Source organism: Ranitomeya imitator, chromosome 1 (assembly GCF_032444005.1).
Source record: "Ranitomeya imitator isolate aRanImi1 chromosome 1, aRanImi1.pri, whole genome shotgun sequence".
Classification (NCBI taxonomy): Eukaryota; Metazoa; Chordata; class Amphibia; order Anura; family Dendrobatidae; genus Ranitomeya; species Ranitomeya imitator.
In genome coordinates this window covers 49261195-49287472 of record NC_091282.1, presented here as the reverse complement: position 1 = coordinate 49287472, position 26278 = coordinate 49261195, and the positions used below count along the sequence as shown (strand labels likewise).

The 26278-nt window shown below is 43.1% G+C and overlaps 1 protein-coding gene across 1 annotated transcript in view; it reads left to right on the top strand.

The window, feature by feature from the left end:
- The window catches only part of CCBE1 (collagen and calcium binding EGF domains 1), a 410001-nt gene that overhangs the window by 318526 nt on the left and 65197 nt on the right, over window positions 1-26278 (top strand). Inside the window, exon 3 of the mRNA XM_069746218.1 lies at window positions 20729-20781. Within this exon, the coding sequence (XP_069602319.1) occupies window positions 20729-20781 (53 nt within the window). The remainder of the gene's footprint in view (window positions 1-20728; window positions 20782-26278) is intronic.

Sequence of the window (26278 nt, the reverse complement as noted above, 5' to 3'; positions counted from 1 at the left end):
TCCCACTGATTTTTTTTTTTTTTTCAGGGAGACTTTAGAAAAAAAAAATAATAGAATAAAATGATTTTTTCAGGAAGAATTTAGAAACCAAATAAAATAAAATGATTTTTTCAGCGAGAATTTAGAAAACAAATAAAACAAAAAATAGGCTTTCTATGGCCCACTGAGTGAGAGATGACGCACACAGGAGTCAGGAGTGGCACACAAGCCCAGAGGCCAATATTGTTCTCCCAATGATTGATGTAGTGATTTTTTCAGGTAGATTTTGGAACCCAAATCAAGCTAAAAAAATAATAGGCTTTCTATGGCCCACAATTGGAGAGAGAGAGAGAGATGGCACACCCAGGAGTCAAGACTGCCACACAAGCAGAAAGGGCAATATTAATCTCCCACTGATTTGATTTTTTTTTTTCAGGGAGACTTTAGAAAAAAAAAATAATAAAAAAAAATGATTTTTTCAGGAAGAATTTAGAAACCAAATAAAATAAAATGATTTTTTCAGGGAGAATTTAGAAAACAAATAAAACAAAAAATAGGCTGTCTATGGCCCACTGACTGAGAGATGGCACACACAGGAGTCAGGAGTGGCACACAAGCCCAGAGCTCAATATTAATCTCCCACTTTTTTTTTTTTTTTCAGGGAATATTTATAAACCCAATAAAAAAAATTATAAATAGGCTTTCTATGGCCCACTATCTGAGAGAGAGAGATGGCACGCTTAGGACTGGCATACAAGCCCAAAGGCCAATATTAATCTCCCTTTTTTTTTCAGGGAGAATTTATAAAACCAAAAAAAATAAATAAATAGGCTTTCTATGGCCCACTATTTGTGAGAGAGATGGCACGCTTAGGACTGGCACACAAGGGTACCCACAACCAAAATAAAGACTAGTACCAGGTAAAACGCCAGGCAGAGAATAGATATAAAATGCCTTTATTATACTTGATTGGCAATTAAATATATTTAAATCAAAACATAATTGTGCGCACAAAAAAGACAAAGGGGATTATTTATCAATAAAAAATATATATATAAAAAGCAATGTTAAATAAAAATGGAATATTGTAACGGACTGACCAAGAGGCATAATATTTGTTTATATAAAGGTAGGAACAACCACAGAAAATAGCCACATAATAAGATAATTTTATCTCAAAATTCACACATAAGATGACCGAAAAATATATATATATATATATATATCAAAAAGCCACAATGAAAGTTGAGGAGAATGGTGTGAAAAGAAAATTCCAGAAGTGGTATATGAGAAGCAACTGTCTTGTTCCTGGCACACAAGCCCAAAGGCCAATATTAATCTCCCTTCCCTTTTTTTTTCAGGGAGAATTTATAAAACAAAAAAAAATAAATACCGTATTTTTCGGACTATAAGACGCACCGGACCATAAGACGCACCCCAAATTTGGGGTGAAAATTGCAGAAAAAAAGATTTTTTATAACATGGGGGTCCGTCTTATTGTCCGAATTTACAGTATCTTATGGCGGTGGCAGAGCAGGGTCACAGGAGGCAAGGTGGGGTGATGCTGGGATGAGGAGGTGCTGGGATGAGAAGGTGCTGGGATGAGAAGGTGCTGGGATGAGAAGGTGCTGGGATCAGGAGGTGCTGGGATCAGGAGGTGCTGGGATCAGGAGGTGCTGGGATCAGGAGGTGCTGGGATCAGGAGGTGCTGGGATGAGGAGGTGCTGGGATCAGGAGGTGCAGTGAGAGGTATGGCGTGAGAGGGGTCCCTGGCGTACCATGCAGGCTTACCTAGGTGGCAGAGGTGCGGTGGCAGAGGTCCGGTGGCAGAGGTGCGGTGGCGGGGGTGTGGCAGCAGAGGAGGCGCAGGAAGCGGGGTCCCTTTCCCCGGTATGGTGATGCAGCAGGCCTGGTATGCAGCAGAGCCGGGTGAATCCTCTTGTTATCGGTGGGCGCGGCCATCTTCCTGAGGCCGCGCGTGTGCAGATGAAGCGCTCTACTCCCGGGGCTTCAGGAAAATGGCCGCGGGAGGCCGCGCGTGCGCAGATGGAGATCGCGGCGGCCATTTTCCTGAAGCCCCGGGAAGCAGAGCGCTCCATCTGCGCACGCGCGGCCTCCGGAAAATGGCCGCCACCACCGATAACAAGAGGATTCACCCGGCTCTGCTGCATACCGGGCCTGCTGCATCACCATACCGGGGAAAGGGACCCCGCTTACTGCGCCTCCTCTGCCGCCACACCCCCGCAACCGCACCTCTGCCACCGGACCTCTGCCACCGCACCTCTGCCACCTAGGTAAGCCTGCATTGCGACTATTAGACGCACCCCCCATTTTCCCCCCTTTTTTTGGGGGGAAAAAGTGCGTTTTTTAGTCCGAAAAATACGGTAAATAGGCTTTCTATGGCCCACTATTTGTGAGAGAGATGGCACGCTTAGGACTGGCACACAAGCCCAAAGGCCAATATTAATCTCCCACTGATTGATGTAGTGATTTTTTCAGGTAGATTTTGGAACCCAAATCAAGCAAAAAAATTAATAGGCTTTCTATGGCCCACTGAGTGAGAGATGGCACACACAGGAGTCAAGAGTGGCACACAAGCCCTGAGGCCAATATTTTTCTCCCACTGATTGATGTAGTGATTTTTTCAGGTAGATTTTAGAACCCAAATCAAGCAAAAAAATAAATAGGATTTCTATGGCCCACTGAGTGAGAGATGTCACAGACAGGGATGACACTCTAGCAGAAATGCCAATCTTAATCTCCCACAAAAAAAAAAAAAAAAAAAAAAAAAAAAGGAACTGTCCTACAATTACTATCTCCCTGCAGTAATCTCAGCCAGGTATGGCAGGCAGCAATAAGGAGTGGACTGATGCACAAATTAAATAAAAAGTGTGGACTAACAAACAAGATAGCTGTGCAGAAAGGAAGGAACAAGAGGATTTGTGCTTTGAAAAAAGCAGTTGGTTTGCACAGCGGCGTACACACAGCAATGCAGCTATCAGGGAGCCTTCTAGGGCAGCCCAATGAGCTACAGCGCTGAGGAAAAAAAAAAAAAAATGTAGCTTCCACTGTCCCTGCACACCGAAGGTGGTGTTGGACAGTGGAAATCGCTACAGCACAAGCGGTTTGGTGGTTAATGGACCCTGCCTAACGCTATCCCTGCTTCTGACGAAGCGGCAGCAACCTCTCCCTAAGCTCAGATCAGCAGCAGTAAGATGGCGGTCGGCGGGAACGCCCCTTTATAGCCCCTGTGACGCCGCAGACAGCAAGCCAATCACTGCAATGCCCTTCTCTAAGATGGTGGGGACCAGGACCTATGTCATCACGCTGCCCACACTCTGCGTTTACCTTCATTGGCTGAGAAATGGTGCTTTTCGCGTCATTGAAACGCGACTTTGGCGCGAAAGTCGCGTACCGCATGGCCGACCACGCACAGGGGTCGGATCGGGTTTCATGAAACCTGACTTTGCCAAAAGTCGGCGACTTTTGAAAATGAACGACCCGTTTCGCTCAACCCTAATCGTTCATACTTTTCTGATAAAGTAAGAAAAATCTACAATGGTCACGGAAATAACTTGAAACTAAGAAAAGTAATTTTAATTTAAATTTACTGAATATCAACTAATAAAAGTCAAACTTTGATTTTGAATTGTGGTTCCATGGAAAAGTAAACATATAAAAAAAAACTCATGAAAATGGCCTAGAAAAAAATGATGGAACCCAAAGAAATTTTTTAAACTCACAGATCTTTACAAACTTGTAATCAAATTTTTTTGTGCTTTTAATTGGTTTTAAATGTGTTGTTTGCTTATTAGACTGCTAATATAATAAAATATTTTTGATATTTTGCTACCATTTAGTCCTGTTGATCTCCTTTACAACATGTCTTTTCTCTACTAGTTCTATGCACCACACATAATACTCGCAACGCGCAAAACTCGCCATGCGCAAAACTTGCTGCACACAACTTGCTACACTAACCTGTCACATGCAACTCGACACACAAAAAGTTGCTACACGCATGTTGCTACACAAAACTCATCTCACAAAAGTCGCTACATGCATGTCACCACACGCAACTCAACACACACAACTTGACAAACGAAACTCGCCCTAAAACACACACAAGTCTGGTATTATCCTTCAAAAATAAAAATCTGATTAATAAGCAGACAAACTACAACAATTGCACCATATAGGAAATACGGCAGCTGTCAGTCACATGACCTGTCTATTATGTGTATGTGTGAGCTAATATATACTGCCAGGGGGAGGGCTTCCTGTTGGCTGGGGGTTTATCAGGCTGCCAATTTAGCTTACAAATACTGAGGTAAAAATAATGAGCAAATAACGTGTGAACGAGGTCTAATACAGGAGGAGATGACACACAGGTATATACTATATACAGGGGAGATGACACACAGATATATACTATATACAGGAGAGATGACACACAGGTATATACTATATAGAGGAGGAGATGACATATAGGTACATATATATACAGGAGGAGATGACATACAGGTATATACTATATACAGGAGGAGATGACATACAGGTATATGCTATATATAGAAGATGACATGCAGGTATATACTATATGCAGGAGGAGATGACACTCAGATATATACTATATACAGGGGAGATGACACACAGGTATATACTATATACAGGAGGAGATGACATACAGGTATATGCTATCTATAGAAGATGACATGCAGGTATATACTATATGCAGGAGGAGATGACACTCAGATATATACCATATACAGGGGAGATGACACACAGGTATATACTATATACAGGAGGAGATGACATACAGGTATATACTATATATAGAAGGAGATGACATTCAGGTATATACTATATATAGGGGAGATGACACACAGCAGGTATATACTATATACAGGGGAGATGACATACAGGTATATACTATATACAGGAGATGACATACAGATGTATACTATATATAAGGGAGATGACAAACATGTATATACGGAGGTGATGAGGTGAAAATGAGAGGTGTGAGGTGAAAATGAAAATGTGTGAGTGCAAAATGAGAGGAGTGAGGAAAAATAGTGGAGTGATCAGAAAATGACAGATGTGAGGTTGAAATGACAAGTGTTAGGGGGGAATAAGAGGAGTGAGGGAGAAAATGAGAGGTGTGAGGGAGAAAATGAGAGATGTGAGGGGGAAAATGAAAGATGTGATTGGGAAAATGAGAGGTGTGATGGGAAAATAAGAGAAGTGAGGTGCTATAACTAACCACAGATATTTACTATGCCCAGGCAACGCCGGGCTCTTCAGCTAGTTAACTAATAAAAGTCAGATTTTGCTTCTGAATTGTGGCTCAACGGAAAAATAAATGTAAAATATGAATGGAAATACCCTGTATTAAAAATGATGGCACTCAAAGGAAAGATTCCAAATAATTTGACTATAGGGACATGTGAAACTAAGGTGTTCTATTTATCATCTACAAAGTTGTAATCCGTCAGTCTGCCTAGTTAAAGGGTGAAAAGTAGTCAATGTGCTGTTTGTTATCATCAATAACCAGTGGGCTATCAGTGGTTCCCTAGTGGCGACAAGAATTACAACCCCTAACTGTCTATTTTTCTAGTACTAGAACACCTTGAGGCTTCACCAAAAGTAATTTCAATATCTTGCAGTTGAATCACGCCTGCTATAATGCAAAATTTAGTTTATTGCCGGTCCTGTATACATAGCTTGTAGCCATACCGTTTTTTGGTCTGTTAATTTTCTCTTTATCAACTATTTGCTTCCGCTAGTCTAACTTTTGTCTGAAACATATGCAAAAGTTGTTTTGTCTCCAAGCTATTTCTGTCTTTGGACACAACTTTGTGCTCACAACCCCCTAATTCTGCTGCTTTAATCTGACGCAGCAGTTCAGTATTTCATTTACATTACATTTTTTCTCGTGACATGTAGCAAAAATTAAGCAATAAAAATAGTTGGCAATTTAGGGTCACTGGGACAGAGGCCATCAAGACTGGTGGCTTTCTTGTTTGTGAAAGTCATACCTTATCACACAGCTTTTTAGATTGCTGCCCCCCAGTACCAGCACCCGCTGCCAGAAAAAATGTAGAGCTCCCAAATTGGATCATGTCAGCTCCTCGTGACGTGATAGAATGCACAGAAGAAGGAAAGTTTTGGGAAACTTGTATCGGTTCCAACATGTGTATTTGTATTATAGATGCCAAAAGTAAACCGTGATCAAATAAAAACAGTTGGCATCTTAGATTAGTTGTAGAATCTGTTCTGTATGAAGAACAAAAAATAATCATGTCAAGGTTTCAACCAGTAAACCTTCATACAGACAATATTTAAAGGGAACCAGTAAAAAGAAAGAAAGATAGTTACAAGCAGCCATATTGCTAATCTGCAGATCAATACAATATTTAATATACAGTATAGACCAAAAGTTTGGACACTGTAACGAATGGAAACGGAGGCATAGAAGTTGAAGTTCACATTCGTTTTTATTTAGGTTTAATGTGGAACCTCGGGACCACGGTCCGGGGGGCTCTGAAGGGGGCGTGACTACGTAAGCCCCAGACACCCGTGGTAAGTCCCCTCGAACAGGGACAGAGTGGGAAGCCTGGAGGACACGGGTGCTACCTCCAGTTAGACCCCAAACTCGTGGCAGCTGTCCCAATGGGACAATCGGACAAGCGGGGTTAGCACGAGACGTGGAGCAAACCAGGTGAAACCGGGTGTACGGGTAGAAGCTGGTTCCAATGGTACTGGCGTTGTCCAGAGATGAAGATGGCAGATTGGCGGCACGAGACGGGATTGCGTAGATGGAACAGTCGTCGTCCAGGATAGCCGGGTAACTGGTAACTGATGATCTGTGGAAACAGACAGTATAAGCGGAGTTCAAGCAAAAGCATTCAGAAGCAGGAGCACATGCAGACAGGAACCGGAAGTAAGCAACAATGGATACTTGTTGCTCCGGCGCCCTCCCTATGGTGGAGGAGCTAGGAATAGCAATGAATAACACGCCATTGGCTAGAAGCATATTTTAAAAATGCGCGCTGTCTCTTTAAGAGACCGGGAATGAGCGCGCGCGTGCCCTAAGCACTCTGCCCGAGAACCTGCTGGCAGCACACCAGGAAGCAGGAGAGGGAGGAGAAGAGGAAGCTGTATCCTGACAGCGTGTGGCCAGCACAGAGCGGGAGTCCCGACGGGGACCCCGCAAAGGTACAGAGACCGGACCGGGTGTAACAGACACGCCTTCCCATTTAAAGATTTTTCTGTATTTTCAGGACTATGAAAATTGTACATTCACACTGAAGGAATCAAAACTATGAATTAACGCATGTGGAATTATATACTTAACAAAAAAGTGTGAAACAACTGAAAATATGTCTTATATTCTAGGTTCTTCAAAGTAGCCACCTTTTGCTTTGATGACTGCTTTGCACACTCTTGGCATTCTCTTGATGAGCTTCAAGAGGTAGTCACCGGGAATGGTCTTCCAACAATCTTGAAGGAGTTCCCACAGATGCTTAGCACTTGTTGGCCCTTTTGCCTTCACTCTGCGGTCCAGCTCCCCCCAAACCATCTCGATTGGGGCCAGGTCATCTGGCGTAGCACCCCATCACTCTCCTTCTTGGTCAAATAGCCCTTACACAGCCTGGAGGTGTGTTTGGGGTCATTGTCCTGTTGAAAAATAAATGATGGTCCATCTGAACGCAAACCGGATGGAATAGCATGCCGCTGCAAGATGCTGTGGTAGCCATGCTGGTTCAGTATGCCTTCAATTTTGAATAAATTCCCAACAGTGTCACCAGCAAAGCACCATCACACCTCCTCCTCCATGCCTCACGGTGGGAACCAGGCATGTAGAGTCCATCCGTTCACCTTTTCTGCGTCGCACAAAGACACGGTGGTTGGAACCAAAGATCTCAAATTTGAACTCATCAGACCAAAGAACAGATTTCCACTGGTCTAATGTCCATTCCTTGTGTTCTTTAGCCCAAACAAGTCTCTTCTGCTTGTTGCCTGTCCTTATCAGTGGTTTCCTAGCAGCTATTTTACCATGAAGGCCTGCTGCACAAAGTCTCCTCTTAACAGTTGTTGTAGAGATGTGTCTGCTGCTAGAGCTCTGTGTGGCATTGAGCTGGTCTCTAATCTGAGCTGCTGTTAACCTGCGATTTCTGAGTCTGGTGACTCGGATAAACTTATCCTCAGAAGCAGAGGTGACTCTTGGTCTTCCTTTCCTGGGGCGGTCCTCATGTGAGCCAGTTTCTTTGTAGCGCTTGATGGTTTTTGCAACTGCACTTGGGGACACTTTCAAAGTTTTCCCAATTTTTTGGACTGACTGACCTTCATTTTTTAAAGTAATGATGGCCACTCGTTTTTCTTTAGTTAGCTGCTTTTTTCTTGCCTTAATACAAATTCTAACAGTCTATTCAGTAGGACTATCAGCTGTGTATCCACCAGACTTCTGCACAACACAACTGATGGTCCCAACCCCATTTATAAGGCAAAAATTCCCACTTATTAAACCTGACAGGGCACACCTGTGAAGTGAAAAACATTTCCGGTGACTACCTCTTGAAGCTCATCAAGAGAATGCCAAGAGTGTGCAAAGCAGTCATCAAAGCAAAAGGTGGCTACTTTGAAGAACCAGAATATAAGACCTATTTTCAGTTGTTTCAATCTTGCCTTGCGCAGGCATGTACTATGGAGGACAGAGAATGAACTTCAATCCAATATTGCAGACAGCATGCAGCCAGCGGGTAAGGAAAGGGTGAATCAAACACCCGAAAACCCCACCCCTATGGCTGAAGATTGTTCCCTCCAAATTCAGGTGACAGAGTCCCTTTAACTAAGCCACCACCATGCTTCACTGTAGGCATTACTGAACCACCACCATGTTTCAGTGTAGTCATCACTGACCCCCCATCATGATTCACTGAAGGCATCAATGAGCTACTTTCATATTTCACAGTGCAAATCACTGAGCCACCACCATGCTTCACTCTACGCATCACTGAGCCACAACCATGCTTCACTGTAGGAATCACTGAGCCACCGCCATGCTAAACTCTAGGCATCACAGATCTACTGCCATGTTTCACTGTACGCATCACTGAACCACCACCAAGCTTCAATGTATGCATCACCGAGCCACTGCCATGCTTCACTGTAGGCATTGGTGAGCGCTCACAATGTCTCACAGTAGGCATCACTGAGTCAATGCCATATTTCACTATAGGCATTACTGAGCCACCACCATGCATCACTGTAAACATCACTGAGCCCTTGCCGTGCTGCACTGTAGGTATCACTGAGCAACAGCCAATTTTCACTGTAGGCATCACTGAGCCACCACTGTGCTTCACTGTAGGCATCACCGAGCAACCACCATGCTTCACTGTAAGCATAGCCAATCCACCTACCACCATGCTTGAACCAAATCAGTGCCACGCATCAGTATAGACATCACTGAACCAGCCTAATGCTTCACTGTAGGTATCACTAAACCAGTCCTATTCTTCACTGTAGGCAGCGTGATCATTTTAGCGTATGCATCATTCTTCCTCCCCTTAAATACCGCAGCTTTATAGGCCCGAACAGTTCCAGTTTTGCTTCATCACTCCATAGAACAGAATGACAAGGCTTCTGTCGATTATTTATATGGATTTGAGAATATTGGAGCCGACTTCTCTTGTACTTTTGGGACAGTGATGGTTTAGAGGCCAGACATGGAGACCTTCATGGTTTAGTACGCACTTGACTATACAAAGTGAAGCCTGAATGTGGAAATATCTCTATTAGTGATGAGCGACCGTGCTCGGATAAGGTGTTAGGCAATCCCTGAATATGTGGTGGCTGTGGAACGTGCAGCCGCGGGGACTCAAACATATTATTCGAGCACGCCAAAGACACTTGGTTAGCATCTGAGCATGCTCATATAACGCCTTATCCCAGCACGTTCACTCATCACTAACCTCTATATATCAGTTGTGTTCAGATATTTACATTGTTCTTGTTTTATTGCTTTATTGCAAACAGCAGAAAGTTTGAAAATTTTACTAATAAAACAAATTTACAATGGAATAATTTTGATTTCAAAGAAAGAAGACTTGCATGTTATGTTCTAGGGTCAGATGCAATGAAGCAGGCCTGGAAAACCTATTTTTTCATTATCAAAGACGTCTCACCTGCCGGCGAGCGGCTTCATTTCACTTTATTGAGCTTTAATTTGATCCAGATGTGACTAATGGATCAGCAACTCCAAATATATGTCACAGTAATGTCTGTGTCGAAAGTCACGTCCAGGAGAAGAAATTAAGATTCTATTTACTATGCGCCAAGTAATCTGCTGCTAATGTCTGATGGGCGTTAGTAAATTTACTGACAGTATATAAAATGTTACATTACTGTAATCAACAACTACTTAACATTTTTACTGATAACCATATCCATCTATTTATTATCTATTATCTATCTATTATCTAACTATTATCTATCTATCTATTATCTATCTATCTATTATCTATCTATTATCTATCATCCATCTATTTATTATCTATTATCTATCTATTATCTATCTATCTATTATCTATCTATTTATCTATTATCTATCATCCATCTATTTATTATCTATTATCTATCTATTATCTATCTATCTATCTATCTATCTATCTATCTATCTATCTATTATCTATCTATTATCTATCTATCTATCTATCTATCTATCTATCTATCTATTATCTATCTATTATCTATCTATTATCTATCATCCATCTATTTATCTATTATCTATCTATTATCTATCTATCTATCTATCTATCTATCTATCTATTATCTATCTATTATCTATCTATTATCTATCATCCATCTATCTATCTATTATCTATCTATTATCTATCTATCTATCTATCTATCATCTATCTATCTATCTATTATCTATCTATTATCTATCTATTATCTATCATCCATCTATTTATCTATTATCTATCTATTATCTATCATCTATCTATCTATCTATCTATCTATCTATCTATCCATTATCTATCTATCTATCTATCTATCCATTATCTATCTATCTATTATCTATCTATCCATCGCCTATCATCAGTCTATACTTCTATCTTTAGATACTTTTAGAAACTCTATTTTGAAGTTTCTTGTTTTTTTTATTCCTCAAATGATGGAAACCTTCACACATGACTGCAACAGGTTTACAACATTTAGGAAAGTAAAATAAAACTGTTTTATAAACGTGGTAAAGAGAAGACGCTGCTTGAACTTGAGCAGATCATGATGTAATGCAGATTTTTGATTCTTAAAATGTTTCTAGAGCCAAATATTTATTCATAAAGTATGTTTCCACACATCAGGCATAACAATAGCAAAGGCAGCCCTGAGTTATCCGATGCTACGGAAATTTCTATAAAGTATGACACAGAGATGATGTGCAAATCAGCAAAGAACTAATTATAACCGTACTCAACTTTCAGGACCTGTGTCATATATGAAAAGTGGACAATCATGGTCACTTGTAGTCAACATTAGAGATGAGCAAATTTCTCCAAATTCCAATCAATCTGTTATTGGAAGTCATCTGAAATTTGATCCATTTGTTCAATTTAAAAGGAAAATTTGATGGCAAATTAAGTGTTAAACATTTGTTCTGCTCATCTCTTCTTAACCCTGTACCTCCCCGACTGTTGCAATCCTCTGTTTTCTGTCTTCTATCTTTTATCTTCAATCTTCTATTTTTAATCCTGTTTTCTAACTTCTTTAATCTGTTATCCTCTGTCTTTTATCATTTATCTTATATCTTCTGTTTTCTGTCCCCTCTCTTCTCTCCTGTATCTGCTCTCCTCTGTCTTCTGCCTTCTGTCTACTATCCTCTCTCCTGTATCTATTCTCCTCTATATTCTGTCCTCTCTTTTCTCTCCTCTCTTTTCTCCTCCATCCTCTGTTCTCTATCTTTTCTTCTCTCTCTTATCCCTCCTCTTATCTTCTCTCATCTTATCTCATTATCATTCCTTTATTTTAAGGTACCGTCACACTAGACGATATCGCTAGCGATCCGTGACGTTGCAGCGTCCTCGCTAGCGATATCGTCCAGTGTGACAGGCAGCAGCGATCAGGCCCCTGCTGTGCTGTCGCTGGTCGGGGAAGAAAGTCCAGAACTTTATTTGGTCGCTGGACTCCCCGCAGACATCGCTGGATCGGCGTGTGTGACACCGATTCAGCGATGTCTTCACTGGTAACCAGGGTAAACATCGGGTAACTAAGCGCAGGGCCACGCTTAGTAACCCGATGTTTACCCTGGTTACCAGCGTAAAAGTAAAAAAAAACAAACAGTACATACTTACCTACCACTGTCTGTCCCCGGCGCTCAGCTTCTCTGCACTCCTCCTGTACTGACTGTGAGCGTCGGTCAGCCGGAAAGCAGAGCGGTGACGTCACCGCTCTGCTTTCCGGCCGCTGTGCTCACACAGACAGTACAGGAGGAGAGCAGAGCACAGCGCTGGAGGACAGACGGCTGTAGGTAAGTATGTACTGTTTGTTTTTTTTTACTTTTAGGATGGTAACCAGGGTAAACATCGGGTTACTAAGCACGGCCCTGCGCTTAGTTACCCGATGTTTACCCTGGTCACCGGCATCGTTGGTCGCTGGAGAGCGGTCTGTGTGACAGCTCTCCAGCGACCAAACAGCGACGCTGCAGCGATCCGGATCATTGTCGGTATCGCTGCAGTGTCGCTAAGTGTGACGGTACCTTAAGGGGTCTCAAAGTTGACTGGGTAAATGGGCCACACAGAAAAAAATTGAAGTTGACAGGCCACAGTCCTTGAAGGACAAGATATTATTAGTCATGATACTTTTGCCCTTATTCTGCAATAAAGTCCTCCAACCTCACCCCCATCTGGTAATACTGTCTCCTGTACTAGACCCCATCCTGCAAAAATGCCTTCCTTTCTGGACCTCATGTTATAAGAATGGCCCCCATCCTGCCACTCTTCTCTGTACACATTAAAAATAAATAATCGATCCTTCTCACCTGTCCTCTTCCTTCTTCATAGAGTCAGCGTCTCTCTGTGCCACAACACATTTCAGCTGAATTTGTGTCTGAGTGTACATATTCCGCCTAAAACCAGTACTGATGTTAGCGGGTCCCCCTTACTCCCCGAGCCTAGTTATTATTATTTCTCTGGTTTCCAGTGTCATGCTGGCCATGTATTTGAGATCCCTGCTTTATCTTCTATCATCAATCTTCTAACTTATATCCTTTACTTTCTATCCTTTGCTCTAGCTTCTGTACTGTCATATGTCTTTTGTTCTCTGTCCTTGATCTTTTATCCTTTGTCCTCTGTCTTTTGTCCTCTATCTGCTGTCATTTGTCCTCTGTCTTCTTTCTTCTATCTTCTTTCCTCTATATTTTATCCTGCATCCTCTGCCATCTATAGTCTGTCCTCTATCTTCTGATCTGTATGCTCTGTCTTCTATGCTGTCCTTTATCCTGTGTCTCCTGCCTTCTATCCCCTGTCCCTTGTCCTGTGTCTTGTCTTCTATCCTATGTCCTGAGTCTCCTGCCTTCTATCCTCTGTCCTTTATCCTGTGTCTCCTGCCTTCTATCCCCTGTCCCTTGTCTTGTGTCTTCTATCCTATGTCCTGAGTCTCCTGTCTTCTATCCTCTGTCCTTTATCCTGTGTCTCCTGCCTTCTATCCCCTGTCCCTTGTCCTGTGTCTTCTATCCTATGTCCTGAGTCTCCTGTCTTCTATCCTCTGTTGTCCTGTGTCTCCTGTCTTCTATTCTCTGTCCTTTGTCCTGAGTCTCCTGTCTTCTATCCTCTGTCCTTTGCCCTGTGTCTCCTGTCTTCTATTCTCTGTCCTTTGTCTCCTGTCCTCTATCCTCTGTCCTTTGTCTCTTGTCTTCTATCCTCTGTCCTGAGCCTCCTGTCTTCTATCATCTGTCCTTTGTCCTGTGTCTCCTGTCTTCTGTCCATCTATCCTTTATCCTGTGTCTCCTGTCTTCTATCCTCTGTCCTGTGTCTCCTGTCTTCTTTCCTCTGTCCTGTGTCTCCTGTCTTCTATCCTCTGTCCTGTGTCTCCTGTCTTATATCCTCTGTCCTTTGTCCTGAGTCTCCTGTCTTCCATCCTTTGTCCTGTGTCTCCTTGTCTTCTATCCTCTGTCCTTTGTCTCTTGTCTTCTATCCTCTGTCCTGAGCCTCCTGTCTTCTATCCTCTTTCCTTTGTCTCCTGTCCTCTATCCTCTGTCCTTTGTCTCTTGTCTTCTATCCTCTGTCCTGAGCCTCCTGTCTTCTATCATCTGTCCTTTGTCCTGTGTCTCCTGTCTTCTGTCCATCTATCGTTTATCCTGTTTCTCTTGTCTTCTATCATTTGTCTTGTGTCTCCTGTCTTCTTCCCTCTGTCCTGTGTCTCCTGTCTTCTATCCTCTGTCCTGTGTCTCCTGTCTTTTATCCTCTGTCCTTTGTTCTGAGTCTCCTGTCTTCCATCCTTTGTCCTGTGTCTCCTTGTCTTCTATCCTCTGTCCTTTGTCCTGTGTCTCCTGTCTTCCATCCTTTGTCCTGTGCCTCCTGTCTTCTATCCTCTGTCCTTTGTCCTGTGTCTCCTGTCTTCCATCCTTTGTCCTGGGCCTCCTGTCTTCTATCCTCTGTCCTTTGTCTCCTGTCTTCTGTCGTCTATCCTTTATCCTGTGTCTCCTGTCTTATATCCTCTATCCGTTGTCCTGTGTCTCCTGTCTTCCATCATCTGTCCTTTGTCCTGTGTCTCCTGTCTTCTATCCTCTGTCCTTTGTCCTGTGTCTCCTGTCTTATATCCTCTGTCCTTTGTCCTGTGTCTCCTGTCTTATATCCTCTATCCGTTGTCCTGTGTCTCCTGTCTTCCATGATCTGTCCTTTGTCCTGTGTCTCCTGTCTTCTATCCTCTGTCCTTTTTCCTGTGTCTCCTGTCTTCTATCCTCTGCCCTTTGTTCTCTGTCTTCTGTCTTTTATCCTCTATCCACTGTCCTCTATCTTCTGTTCTTTATAATCTGTCTTCTATTTTCTGTCTTCTATTGGCTTTCATCTATATTCTTTCTTTTTTTCTTCTTTCTGGCTTGGTCTTCAATTCAATAGGCCCATATCATCACATGCGGTGAAACGCATGATCACTGATGAAATGGTCTTAGTGAATGGATGTCCTGGCTGAAAAAAAAATAGAAGAAGAAAAGTGAAGCAGTAGATGACCCAATAGAAGACAAGTATGTAAGGGCCAAAGATAGCTCAGTACAAGATTATTTTTTACCCCTTCCTCACTAGCCACTATTTTGCTGAATTTATCTGAAGGAAATAAAAAACATCAGATTCCGGAGAATCAGAATGTATTGTAAAATTAGACGACGCAAATTCTATTTTCCTTTAATTCATTAATTAATTTCTAGTTACTATTTTGCCAAAACATATTGCTTCATGTAAGTACATACCGTCCTAGTAGCCTCTTCTTTTTCTGATTTTTCAGATCCATTTCTTAACCACTGTAATAATTCATAAATGTGTTCTGTACAGGTGCATACGCTGTGCATAGGTAGGTGAAGTCATCGTAAAGCTTAAAATACCATTTGTCAATGTGATTTGGACGATTCTTTAAGATTTTTAGTATTTTGAGCATTCGGAGATTGACTTTCTTGGCCTAGACTCAAAAAGAGAAATATGAAAGTTTAGCAGGCTACTTTATGAAGCCGAACTAAGTAAGGTCTCAGGTTTGAAGCCATCACGGGTGAGCGGTAGGGACCTTCCGTCTACGCAGATGTCTTCTGCTCAGGAAGCTGCTGAGCATGTCCTGGCAGAGATTGTGGATTTTTGGCTTGACTTCACCACGTGGGTGTCACCTGCGCAGTAGATGATTATGTAGGGAGTGATTTGTAGATGGTTTATGTTCCTAGGAAAGCCTCGCCGGGCTTAGTAAGTAATGGAAATCAGATCTTCGAATATGGGAAAGGTTCCGTTATAAGAAAGTAACACTGGAGATAACGCCTCGGGTCCTTGAGTCTGCTAGGCCTTGGATAAATTACTCTCAGAGTAAGGCCTCGCTCACACTGGTGTATAATATGAAGGAGTCTGATTTTTACGTATATATCTCAAAGCAATCAGGAAATTAAAGCGGGAAAGTACCCCCCCCCCCAAAAAAAAAAGAGCTAGACAGATAGAATAAAATAGATATATAATTTCACAACTCCCCCACATATTATAAAGTGCCTTGCAAGTGTACTTTACAGTCCAGATTTAAAAGCATTTTTCACTTAATAATTAAAGAAATAATTGAAAAAATCGACTTGGAGTCCGCCCCATGTTTGATAACCAGCAAAGGTAAAGCATACAGCTAAGAACTGATATTATCAGGCTGGGAAGGTCCATGGTTATTGGGCCCTTCCTAGCCAGCCTAAAAATACAAGCTCGCAGCTGCCCCAGAAGAGCCAATTCTGGCGCTTCCCGATTGCTCAGGTGCATTGACAATCAGGGTAATGGTTTTTGGGGTTGATGTCAGCAGCTGGCTGACATCAAACCCCAGTGTTAGCAATGCAGAGGTGCCTGTCAGACATCCCCATTACTAACCCAGTAATAAAAAAAGACAGACACAAAAATCCTTTATTCTCAAAAATCACTCCCCGACACTTTCCCTGGTTCACCATTTTATTATTTTAAAAAATTCCCAATCTGTTCCGCCATAGTCCAGAGAATCCAACATCCACAAATGAAAACCTGAAAAACATAAAAACAAGACAAGACACTGTCCATTGTTCACCAATTTAGTACAAGTTCCCATGCAGGTTCGATGTTCTCAATGGCATTTGCACAATGATCCCCGTATTCGACGTCCGAAGGCACCTCTAAATGAAATAGGCGCTTTGCACTTCACCTTGCCCCTTATTCACACTTATGTGAAAAACATCAGGCTTCATGAATCAGAGCTTATATGTACAATTTATTCAATGCTTATGGTTTTCTCTTTCCATCTCCACTGCTAAGCTGTGACCTATGACATCCTCACTCTATCTAGATTCATTGCAAAGCAGCTGCTGCATTCCCTGCCTTGGCTTTTACACAGGCTGATTGACTGTGTTATACCATGTGATAACTGCAAGGCGTTATGTGGATGCCTACACAACTGCAACTACAGCATGATGCAATCTTCTTCTTTGGGTGGGCTTTTTTTTTTTGCTTATTCACGCGAATCGAATCACAAATTAGGTCCAGAAACTTCTCTAATACTCAACATATATTTTATTTGATTTAAATCAATTTACATCAGGTCACGTTCTGTCGTTTCTCCATGGTCCGGGTCTGATAGTCCCGCTCCCTCATTGTAGGTACTTTCGGTGGTTGCACAGCGGTCAGAGTTGGTACTCTGACTTCCATCTTGGACATGTTCTGACCCAGTCATCCATCCATTATAAGTTGGCACTTGTCAGTGTCACTTACGGGACATTTGCCCATTTCTTCTAACCCTTGAAGTTCAAGAACTGACCGTTCACTTTCTTCCTAGTATTTCCCACCCCGGACAGGGGCCATTGCCACGAGATTTTCCACGTTCTTCACTTGACTCTATGTGTTCGTTCTTCCATTTTTCTGGTTCTGTAGACCGCCCCGGATTCCTCAGGCTCTGATCTAGACGTCCAGGACGTCTCCATTGCTGAGCTTATAAAATAAATGCGTGAAGGATTTGTTATAGGCCGAAGAGGGGCCAACGCTGGGATCTTTGATCATCTGGAATAAAAGCTTCGGGGGTTGTAAAAATAACCGAAAGCTGTTTTTCTTCAATGTGCCTCTGTCACATTAAGCCCTAAACATGCCGTCTCCTCCACAAGTGTTTCATTTACCCCGATGATAAGAGAATTTGGACTTCTCAGACTGTTACCTTAGCTCGGCGCTCCACGTTCCAATATGCTTCGTGTTTGGCCGGGGCCGAGGGGCTCGCTGTCAGCTCTCGCGCCTCCATAGCTTGGTGCCTCGGGACCAGATGGACCTTCTCATAGATACACGAATACCACCGAACAAAGCGGAGAACGATATCTCATCCGAGACGACAACATTTGCCAGCAACCTGCCGGGATAAACATTTCATAATGAATATTCACAGTCATGTACCTAGAAAAGCCGGACGCGTGCTCGGTATCAAAAAGTTAATTTCCCGGCAAAAAATGCAACTACGGAACAATGTTTTTAATCAACTGGGTAATAAAGGATTAAAAGAAATAAATAAATCAGGGATACTATTATATTCAAAGAACAGCGCCACGCCTGTCATCAGGTTATGTCTGGTATTGCAGCTCCGTTCTAAAAACTTGTAGAAGAAAGCAGCCATGGTTTTGTAATTCTGGACAGTCATTTTAATTTGAATGTTGGTTGTTTCGTTTAGGGGATCGGGCGCATGGTCGTATTTTGGGGAAAAGACATGACACAGTTGCGAAAAGATATAATTCCAATTTTTTGTAAAAAAAAAAAAAAAAAATAGCATAAACACAGATTGAAGAGAACAGAGTAAAAAAAAAGCTAAAGATAAAGCCGAGCTGAGTTTGTTGTCTCGCTCAATGGAACTATATAATTGAAAATTGCTGGCTGCAGAATGAGCTAACTGAGAATCCAGTAGTGAGACAGGGTTTGTCACTTGTGTGTCTTTTACTGATTTCCTCTGTACTGATTTATGACAACAGAAAAATACAGACCAAAGCGGTACAATCCAGGTTACTGATGGATTCTCAGTTCACTCATTCAGCAGCTAGCGATGTGCATGGAAACAAAGACCCCGTACAATATAGTGACTCTATAGCGACAGGGTCTGTTCCGCAGGACTGGCGCATAGCAAATGTGGTGCCAATATTCAAAAAGGGCTCTAAAAGTGAACCTGGAAATTATAGGCCAGTAAGTCTAACCTCTATTGTTGGTAAAATATTTGAAGGGTTTCTGAGGGACGTTATTCTGGATTATCTCAATGAGAATAACTGTTTAACTCCATATCAGCATGGGTTTATGAGAAATCGCTCCTGTCAAACCAATCTAATCAGTTTTTATGAAGAGGTAAGCTATAGGCTGGACCACGGTGAGTCATTGGACTTGGTATATCTCGATTTTTCCAAAGCGTTTGATACCGTGCCGCACAAGAGGTTGGTACACAAAATGAGAATGCTTGGTCTGGGGGAAAATGTGTGTAAATGGGTTAGTAACTGGCTTAGTGATAGAAAGCAGAGGGTGGTTATAAATGGTATAGTCTCTAACTGGGTCGCTGTGACCAGTGGGGTACCGCAGGGGTCAGTATTGGGACCTGTTCTCTTCAACATATTCATTAATGATCTGGTAGAAGGTTTACACAGTAAAATATCGATATTTGCAGATGATACAAAACTATGTAAAGCAGTTAATACAAGAGAAGATAGTATTCTGCTACAGATGGATCTGGATAAGTTGGAAACTTGGGCTGAAAGGTGGCAGATGAGGTTTAACAATGATAAATGTAAGGTTATACACATGGGAAGAGGGAATCAATATCACCATTACACACTGAATGGGAAACCACTGGGTAAATCTGACAGGGAGAAGGACTTGGGGATCCTAGTTAATGATAAACTTACCTGGAGCAGCCAGTGCCAGGCAGCAGCTGCCAAGGCAAACAGGATCATGGGGTGCATTAAAAGAGGTCTGGATACACATGATGAGAGCATTATACTGCCTCTGTACAAATCCCTAGTTAGACCGCACATGGAGTACTGTGTCCAGTTTTGGGCACCGGTGCTCAGGAAGGATATAATGGAACTAGAGAGAGTACAAAGGAGGGCAACAAAATTAATAAAGGGGATGGGAGAACTACAATACCCAGATAGATTAGCGAAATTAGGATTATTTAGTCTAGAAAAAAGACGACTGAGGGGCGATCTAATAACCATGTATAAGTATATAAGGGGACAATACAAATATCTCGCTGAGGATCTGTTTATACCAAGGAAGGTGACGGGCACAAGGGGGCATTCTTTGCGTCTGGAGGAGAGAAGGTTTTTCCACCAACATAGAAGAGGATTCTTTACTGTTAGGGCAGTGAGAATCTGGAATTGCTTGCCTGAGGAGGTGGTGATGGCGAACTCAGTCGAGGGGTTCAAGAGAGGCCTGGATGTCTTCCTGGAGCAGAACAATATTGTATCATACAATTATTAGGTTCTGTAGAAGGACGTAGATCTGGGTATTTATTATGATGGAATATAGGCTGAACTGGATGGACAAATGTCTTTTTTCGGCCTTACTAACTATGTTACTATGTTACTATGTACAAGTCAAACGGTGCAACATTTTCTATGTAATCCAATTGTAGAAAGTTATTTCTAGACCAAAAGACTAAGTGGATTACACAGAGCTCAGAATTCAAGAGAACTGGGAAATCTGCAGCAGAGAAAACAGGGATTGTATCAAAACTGCAGCAAGCAGCCCAATAAGTGACACATCTCTGGAATCAGGGTCTCTGCCCTTACATTATGCTGCTGTCAGATTATATAGCAAAAACTCCAACCCAGGGGTGGATATATCATTGGTGCTACCTAGAGGCCCGAGAGGTAAGGGGGCCACATCCACCTCCAAAGCAGGAGTAATTGAGCATTACGAGGAGCTATTGGAATGGAAAGGGCCCTTATATTGTTCTTGCACAGGGGTCTCTTCTGTCTGTGCCCCGACCAGTTGTACTTCTGACATTCTCATTACGGATTTTTGGTGTTTTGCAGGAAGAAATGCTGCAGAGGATTTAAGTTTGTCCTGGGGCAATGTATCCCGGAGGGTAAGTGTCATCTGCACTTTACTGTTAGTGCCATTTCCTTTGCATTTTTTGGGGCATCATGGAAGACAAGGGTATCATGGAGGACGGGGGCATCATGGAGGACGGGGGCATCATGGAAGATGGGTATCATGGAGGACGGGCATCATGGAGAACGAGGACATAATGGATGACGGGGGCATCATGGAGGACAGGGTAATCGTGGAGGGCAGGGGCATTCTGGAAGACAGGAGTATCATGGAGGACGGGGGCATCATTGAGAATAGGGTTAATTATGGATGACGAGGGCATCATGGAGGACGGGGCATCCTGGAAGACAGGGGTATCATGGAGAACAGGGGCATCATGAAGGACGGAGGCATCATGGAGGATGGGGGCATCATGGAGGACAGGGGTATTATGGAGAACAGGGGCATCATGAAGGACGGAGGCATCATGGAGGATGGGGGCATCATGGAGGACAGGGGTATCATGGAGGACAGAGGAATCATGGAGGATGGGGGCATCATGGAGAATGGGGGCATCATGGAGAATGAAGGCATCTTGGAGAATGGGGGGCATCATGGAGGACGGGGGCATCATGGAGGATGGGGGCATCATGGAGGACAGGCGTATCATGGAGGACAGAGGAATCATGGAGGATTGGGGCATCATGGAGGACAGGGGTATCATGGAGGACAGAGGAATCATGGAGGATTGGGGCATCATGGAGGACAGGGGCATCATGGAGGATGGGGCATCATGGAAGATGGGGCATCTTGAAGGACGGGGCATCATGGAGGATGGGGGCATCATGGAGAATGGGGGGCATCATGGAGGATGGGGCATCATGGAAGACAGGGGTATCATGAAGGACAGGGTCATCATGGAGGACGGGGGCACCATGGGGGACAGGGGCATCATGAGGACGGGGGCATCATGGAGGACAGGGGCATCATGGAGGATGGGGGCATCATGGAGAATGGGGGCATCATGGAGAATGAAGGCATCATGGAGAATGGGGGGCATCATGGAGGACGGGGGCATCATGGAGGATGGGGGCATCATGGAGAATGGGGGCATCATGGAGAATGAAGGCATCATAGAGAATGGGGGGCATCATGGAGGACGGGGGCATCATGCTGAGTGAATCTATAATGCTGTATATGGTTGTATCTAACGAGACATTGCAGGGGATCATCTCCTTCTGGACCCTATATATATACTACTCCCATCAGCGTACGCCTGCTGTTTCTGATAACAGAAAAAATGAGGAGAGGACTCTTCTGTTTTTGATAACCAGAGCCGGCAAAACTGAAAGCGGTGGGCTGCAGCCCCCAGCTCTCAAGTTTATGGCTGGTTATCAAGAATAGAGGGGTCTCCCCTATTTTTTACAACCAGCCAAGCTAAAGCAGCCAGCTGAGGTCTGGTATTCTCAGACTTGTAAGGGGCCATGGATATTGCCCCCCCCCAGTCTAAAAATAACAGCCCACAGCCAACCAGAAAAGGCTTTGACAGTACCATTAAACATGCACGCGCCAAAGGCACATTACAAACCCTGTCCGTCAGTGCCCGTGTCACATGGCATGGCAGCTGGGGCTATGAAGAAGAGCCCAGTGCTTCTCATTGCAGATCTGCTATGAGCGCCGGCCCGTGGCTGACGTTCATAGCAGATGATCTTTTCTGCTACAGAAAGCAGGGCTGCAGCGTGAAAAGAAAGTTTTTAAAAATATTCAAAAACTAAAAAATATAACATTTCAAATCCCCCCCTTTTGCCTCACAATAAAACAATAAAAAAATCCAAAATACACATATTTGATATCGCCGTGTCCGGGAATGTCTGATCTATCAAACTGTAAAAATAATTAATCTGATCGGCAAACTGCATAGCAAGAATAAAAATAAAAAAGCCGGAATTACGTTTTTTTACCGCCGCAACATTGCAATAATATGCAATAAGGGGCGATCAAAATATTGTATCTACCTCAAAATGGTATCGATAGAAACATCTGTTCAGCTTGCAAAAAAATAAGCCCTCACCCAGCACCAGATTCTGAAAATTGAAGATTCTACGGGTCTCGAAAAATGGCGCCATTTTTTTTTACATTGGATTTTCTTTCACCACAAAAGAACCTGCAGATGTTTGGAGTCTGTGAACTCATAATGACCTGGAGAATCTTAATGGCGGGTCAGTTTCAGCATTTATCAAAATCATGTTAAAGATGGACTGATGTGTGTGGAAGGTGTGTCCACCTTCCCCCCCATTTCCAACCGCTTACATGCCGCTGTTACGACTGACTGCGGCATCTAAGGGGTTTAACTGCTCCAATTGCAACCGGTTACTCTCTGGTGTCAGCTGTATCACACAGGTCCTGAGCTCACCCCATATATGCAGATATTGAAAATTGAAACCTTGACGACGTGGCCCTTTTAGAACCGTCAAAGTGCCACAAGTATGGCAGCACTGGAGCAATTACGGTATCTACTATAAAATTGTTTAATTCTGTCTGTTTGTCTGTAATGGAAATCCCGCGTCGCTCATTGGTCGCGCCAGCCGCCCGCGGCCAATCAGCGACAGGCGCAGTCCGGCTGTAGTTCAGTCACATTTACAGAACAAGTTCTGTCAGTCACAGTGCCACGTAGTTCAGTCACGTTTACTGAACAAGTTCTGTCAGTCACAGTGCCATGTAGTTCACTCACGTTTACTAAATAAGTTCTGTCAGTCACAGTGTGACGTAGTTCACTCACATTTACTGAACAAGTTCTGTCAGTCACAGTGTGACGTAGTTCACTCACGTTTACTGAACAAGTTCTGTCAGTCACAGTGTGACGTAGTTCACTCACGTTTACTGAACAAGTTCTGTCAGTCACAGTGTGACGTAGTTCACTCACATTTACTGAACAAGTTCTGTCAGTCACAGTGTGACGTAGTTCACTCACATTTACTGAACAAGTTCTGTCAGTCACAGTGTGACGTAGTTCACTCACATTTACTGAACAAGTTCTGTCAGTCACAGTGTGACGTAGTTCACTCACATTTACTGAACAAGTTCTGTCAGTCACAGTGTGACGTAGTTCACTCACGTTTACTGAACAAGTTCTGTCAGTCACAGTGTGACGTAGTTCACTCACGTTTACTGAACAAGTTCTGTCAGTCACAGTGTGACGTAGTTCACTCACATTTACTGAACAAGTTCTGTCAGTCACAGTGTGACGTAGTTCACTCACATTTACTGAACAAGTTCTGTCAGTCACAGTGTGACGTAGTTCACTCACGTTTACTGAACAAGTTCTGTCAGTCACAGTGTGACGTAGTTCACTCACATTTACTGAACATGTTGTCAGTCACAGTGTGACGTAGTTCACTCACATTTACTGAACATGTTCTGTCAGTCACAGTGCAACATAGTTCAGTCACGTTTACTAAATAAGGTCTGTCAGTCACATTGTGACGTAGTTCAATCACATTTACTGAACAAGTTCTGTCAGTCACAGTGTGACGTAGTTCACTCACATTTACTGAACATGTTCTGTCAGTCACAGTGCGACATAGTTTAGTCACGTTCACTGAACACGTTCTGTCAGAATATTCTAGAATACCCAATGTGTTAGAATCGGGCCACTATCTAGTTATTTTTATAACATTCTTTGGTAAATTCTGGTGAAACGCCAATAAAGCCCTTTAAATACAGCTGAGCTGCAGTACCACACACAGCCTATGCATAAGAGTGGCGCTATTTTCTGAAAGCAAGTTATATTATTTCTAATCTCAAGAAATATTGCAACTGAATAGTGAATGTTTTAGCCGTTTGTTCCGAACAAGGTCACTTCTGGCCAAGCCGTCTTCTGATGAACCCCTTATAGATTGCTTCATGTCCATCTGGCAGCCGACGGTTTTGTTCCATGGTCTCGGGCTGAAGGCTTCACGTTCTAAGTGGTCTCCCAGGTCACCCGGGGGCTTAGCAATGAGATGAAGGTGTTAAAATGTTCCCCGTTGTCCGACATCGCGGATTACGGGGTCTTTGGCATCTCGTCCCCAACTGAGTCATAACTAACATATTAAAATCCATTGCCAGCTTACACTAAAACTCCCAGAAGTGTCGAGCAGTAGATCACATGAAACATAACCGCGAGAACCGCTTCTCTTGGCATCGGAGGCGATTGCTAAAAATCAAGCCTTGCCTCTCTCACTTACGGGCCGCGATGACAAGCCCTTCGCCGCAGCAGCCCTCCCCGCCCGGATCCTGCGGCCGCCATGTGTTGCGCCCCTGGAGCGGGTTGCTGACTTTTCACAGTCTTTGGGAAAATAAATGGAAAAACTTATCGTTTGGTTTTCTAAGATTCTTTATTTAAGACTAAAAATATTTTTACAATGAAGAAAATTTCATCCAGTTTACATGAAAAACTGATTTTAACATCCCGGGTCCCAGTAGGTGGTTTAGGAGAAAAAAAAAAGTCCAACTAAAACAACGCTTAACCCTGCGAGAGAAAACATATGGGAAGTGGCTATCAAATTCACTGCGAGGTATTTTACTATTTAGTTAGGCTGGTTTCACACTTGCGTTTCAAAACGCATGCGTTTAAAAAAAAACGCATGGTGAAAAAACGCATGTAAACGCGTGCAAACGCTGCGTTTTTTTGACGCATGCGTTTTTGCATGTGGTGAAAAAAAAGCAGCGTTTTGACGCGTTTACTTGCGTTTTTTCATGCGTTTGCGTTTTTTAAACGCATGCTGAGAAATGTGTGACAGCTGCCAATCATCAAAATAAAGTAAAAAACCCACTATAAACAGAAATAGTTAGGGTTAAGGTTAGGGGTAGGGATCATAACCCTAACCCTAAAGGGATCCTAACCCTATCCCTAACCCTACCCCTAACCCTAAAGGGATCCTAATCCTTTAGGGTTAGGGTTAGGGTTAGGATCCCTTTAGGGTTAGGGTTAGGGGTAGGGTTAGGGATAGGGTTAGGATCTCTTTAGGGTTAGGGTTATGATCCCTACCCCTAACCTTAACCCTAACTATTTCTGTTTATAGTGGGTTTTTTACCCCTAAAGGGGTTAGGGTTAGGGTTAGGATCCCTTTAGGGTTAGGGTTAGGGGTAGGGTTAGGGTTAGGATCCCTTTAGGGTTAGTGGTAGGGTTATGGGTAGGGTTAGGATCCCTTTAGGGTTAGGGGTAGGGTTAGGGTTAGGATCCCTTTAGGGTTAGGGTTAGGGGTAGGGTTAGGGACAGGGTTAGGGATAGGGTTAGGATCCGGTTAGGGTTAGGGTTAGGATCACTTTAGGGTTAGGGTTAGAGTTAGGGTTAGGATCCCTTTATCACCTTTATGGTGGGGGGTGGCATATCAGTGTGTTTTCTGTTTTTTTTTTATAAAAACTCTGTTAGGACTGGCGGAACGCACCAAGAAAGGTGATATAGATGCGTTCGCAGTCCGGGGTCCACCGTGCAGGTGAAAACCTGCTGCTAGTAAATACAGACTATATGGCGGTACACTAAAGTATATACACGTGGGTTCAACCTCACC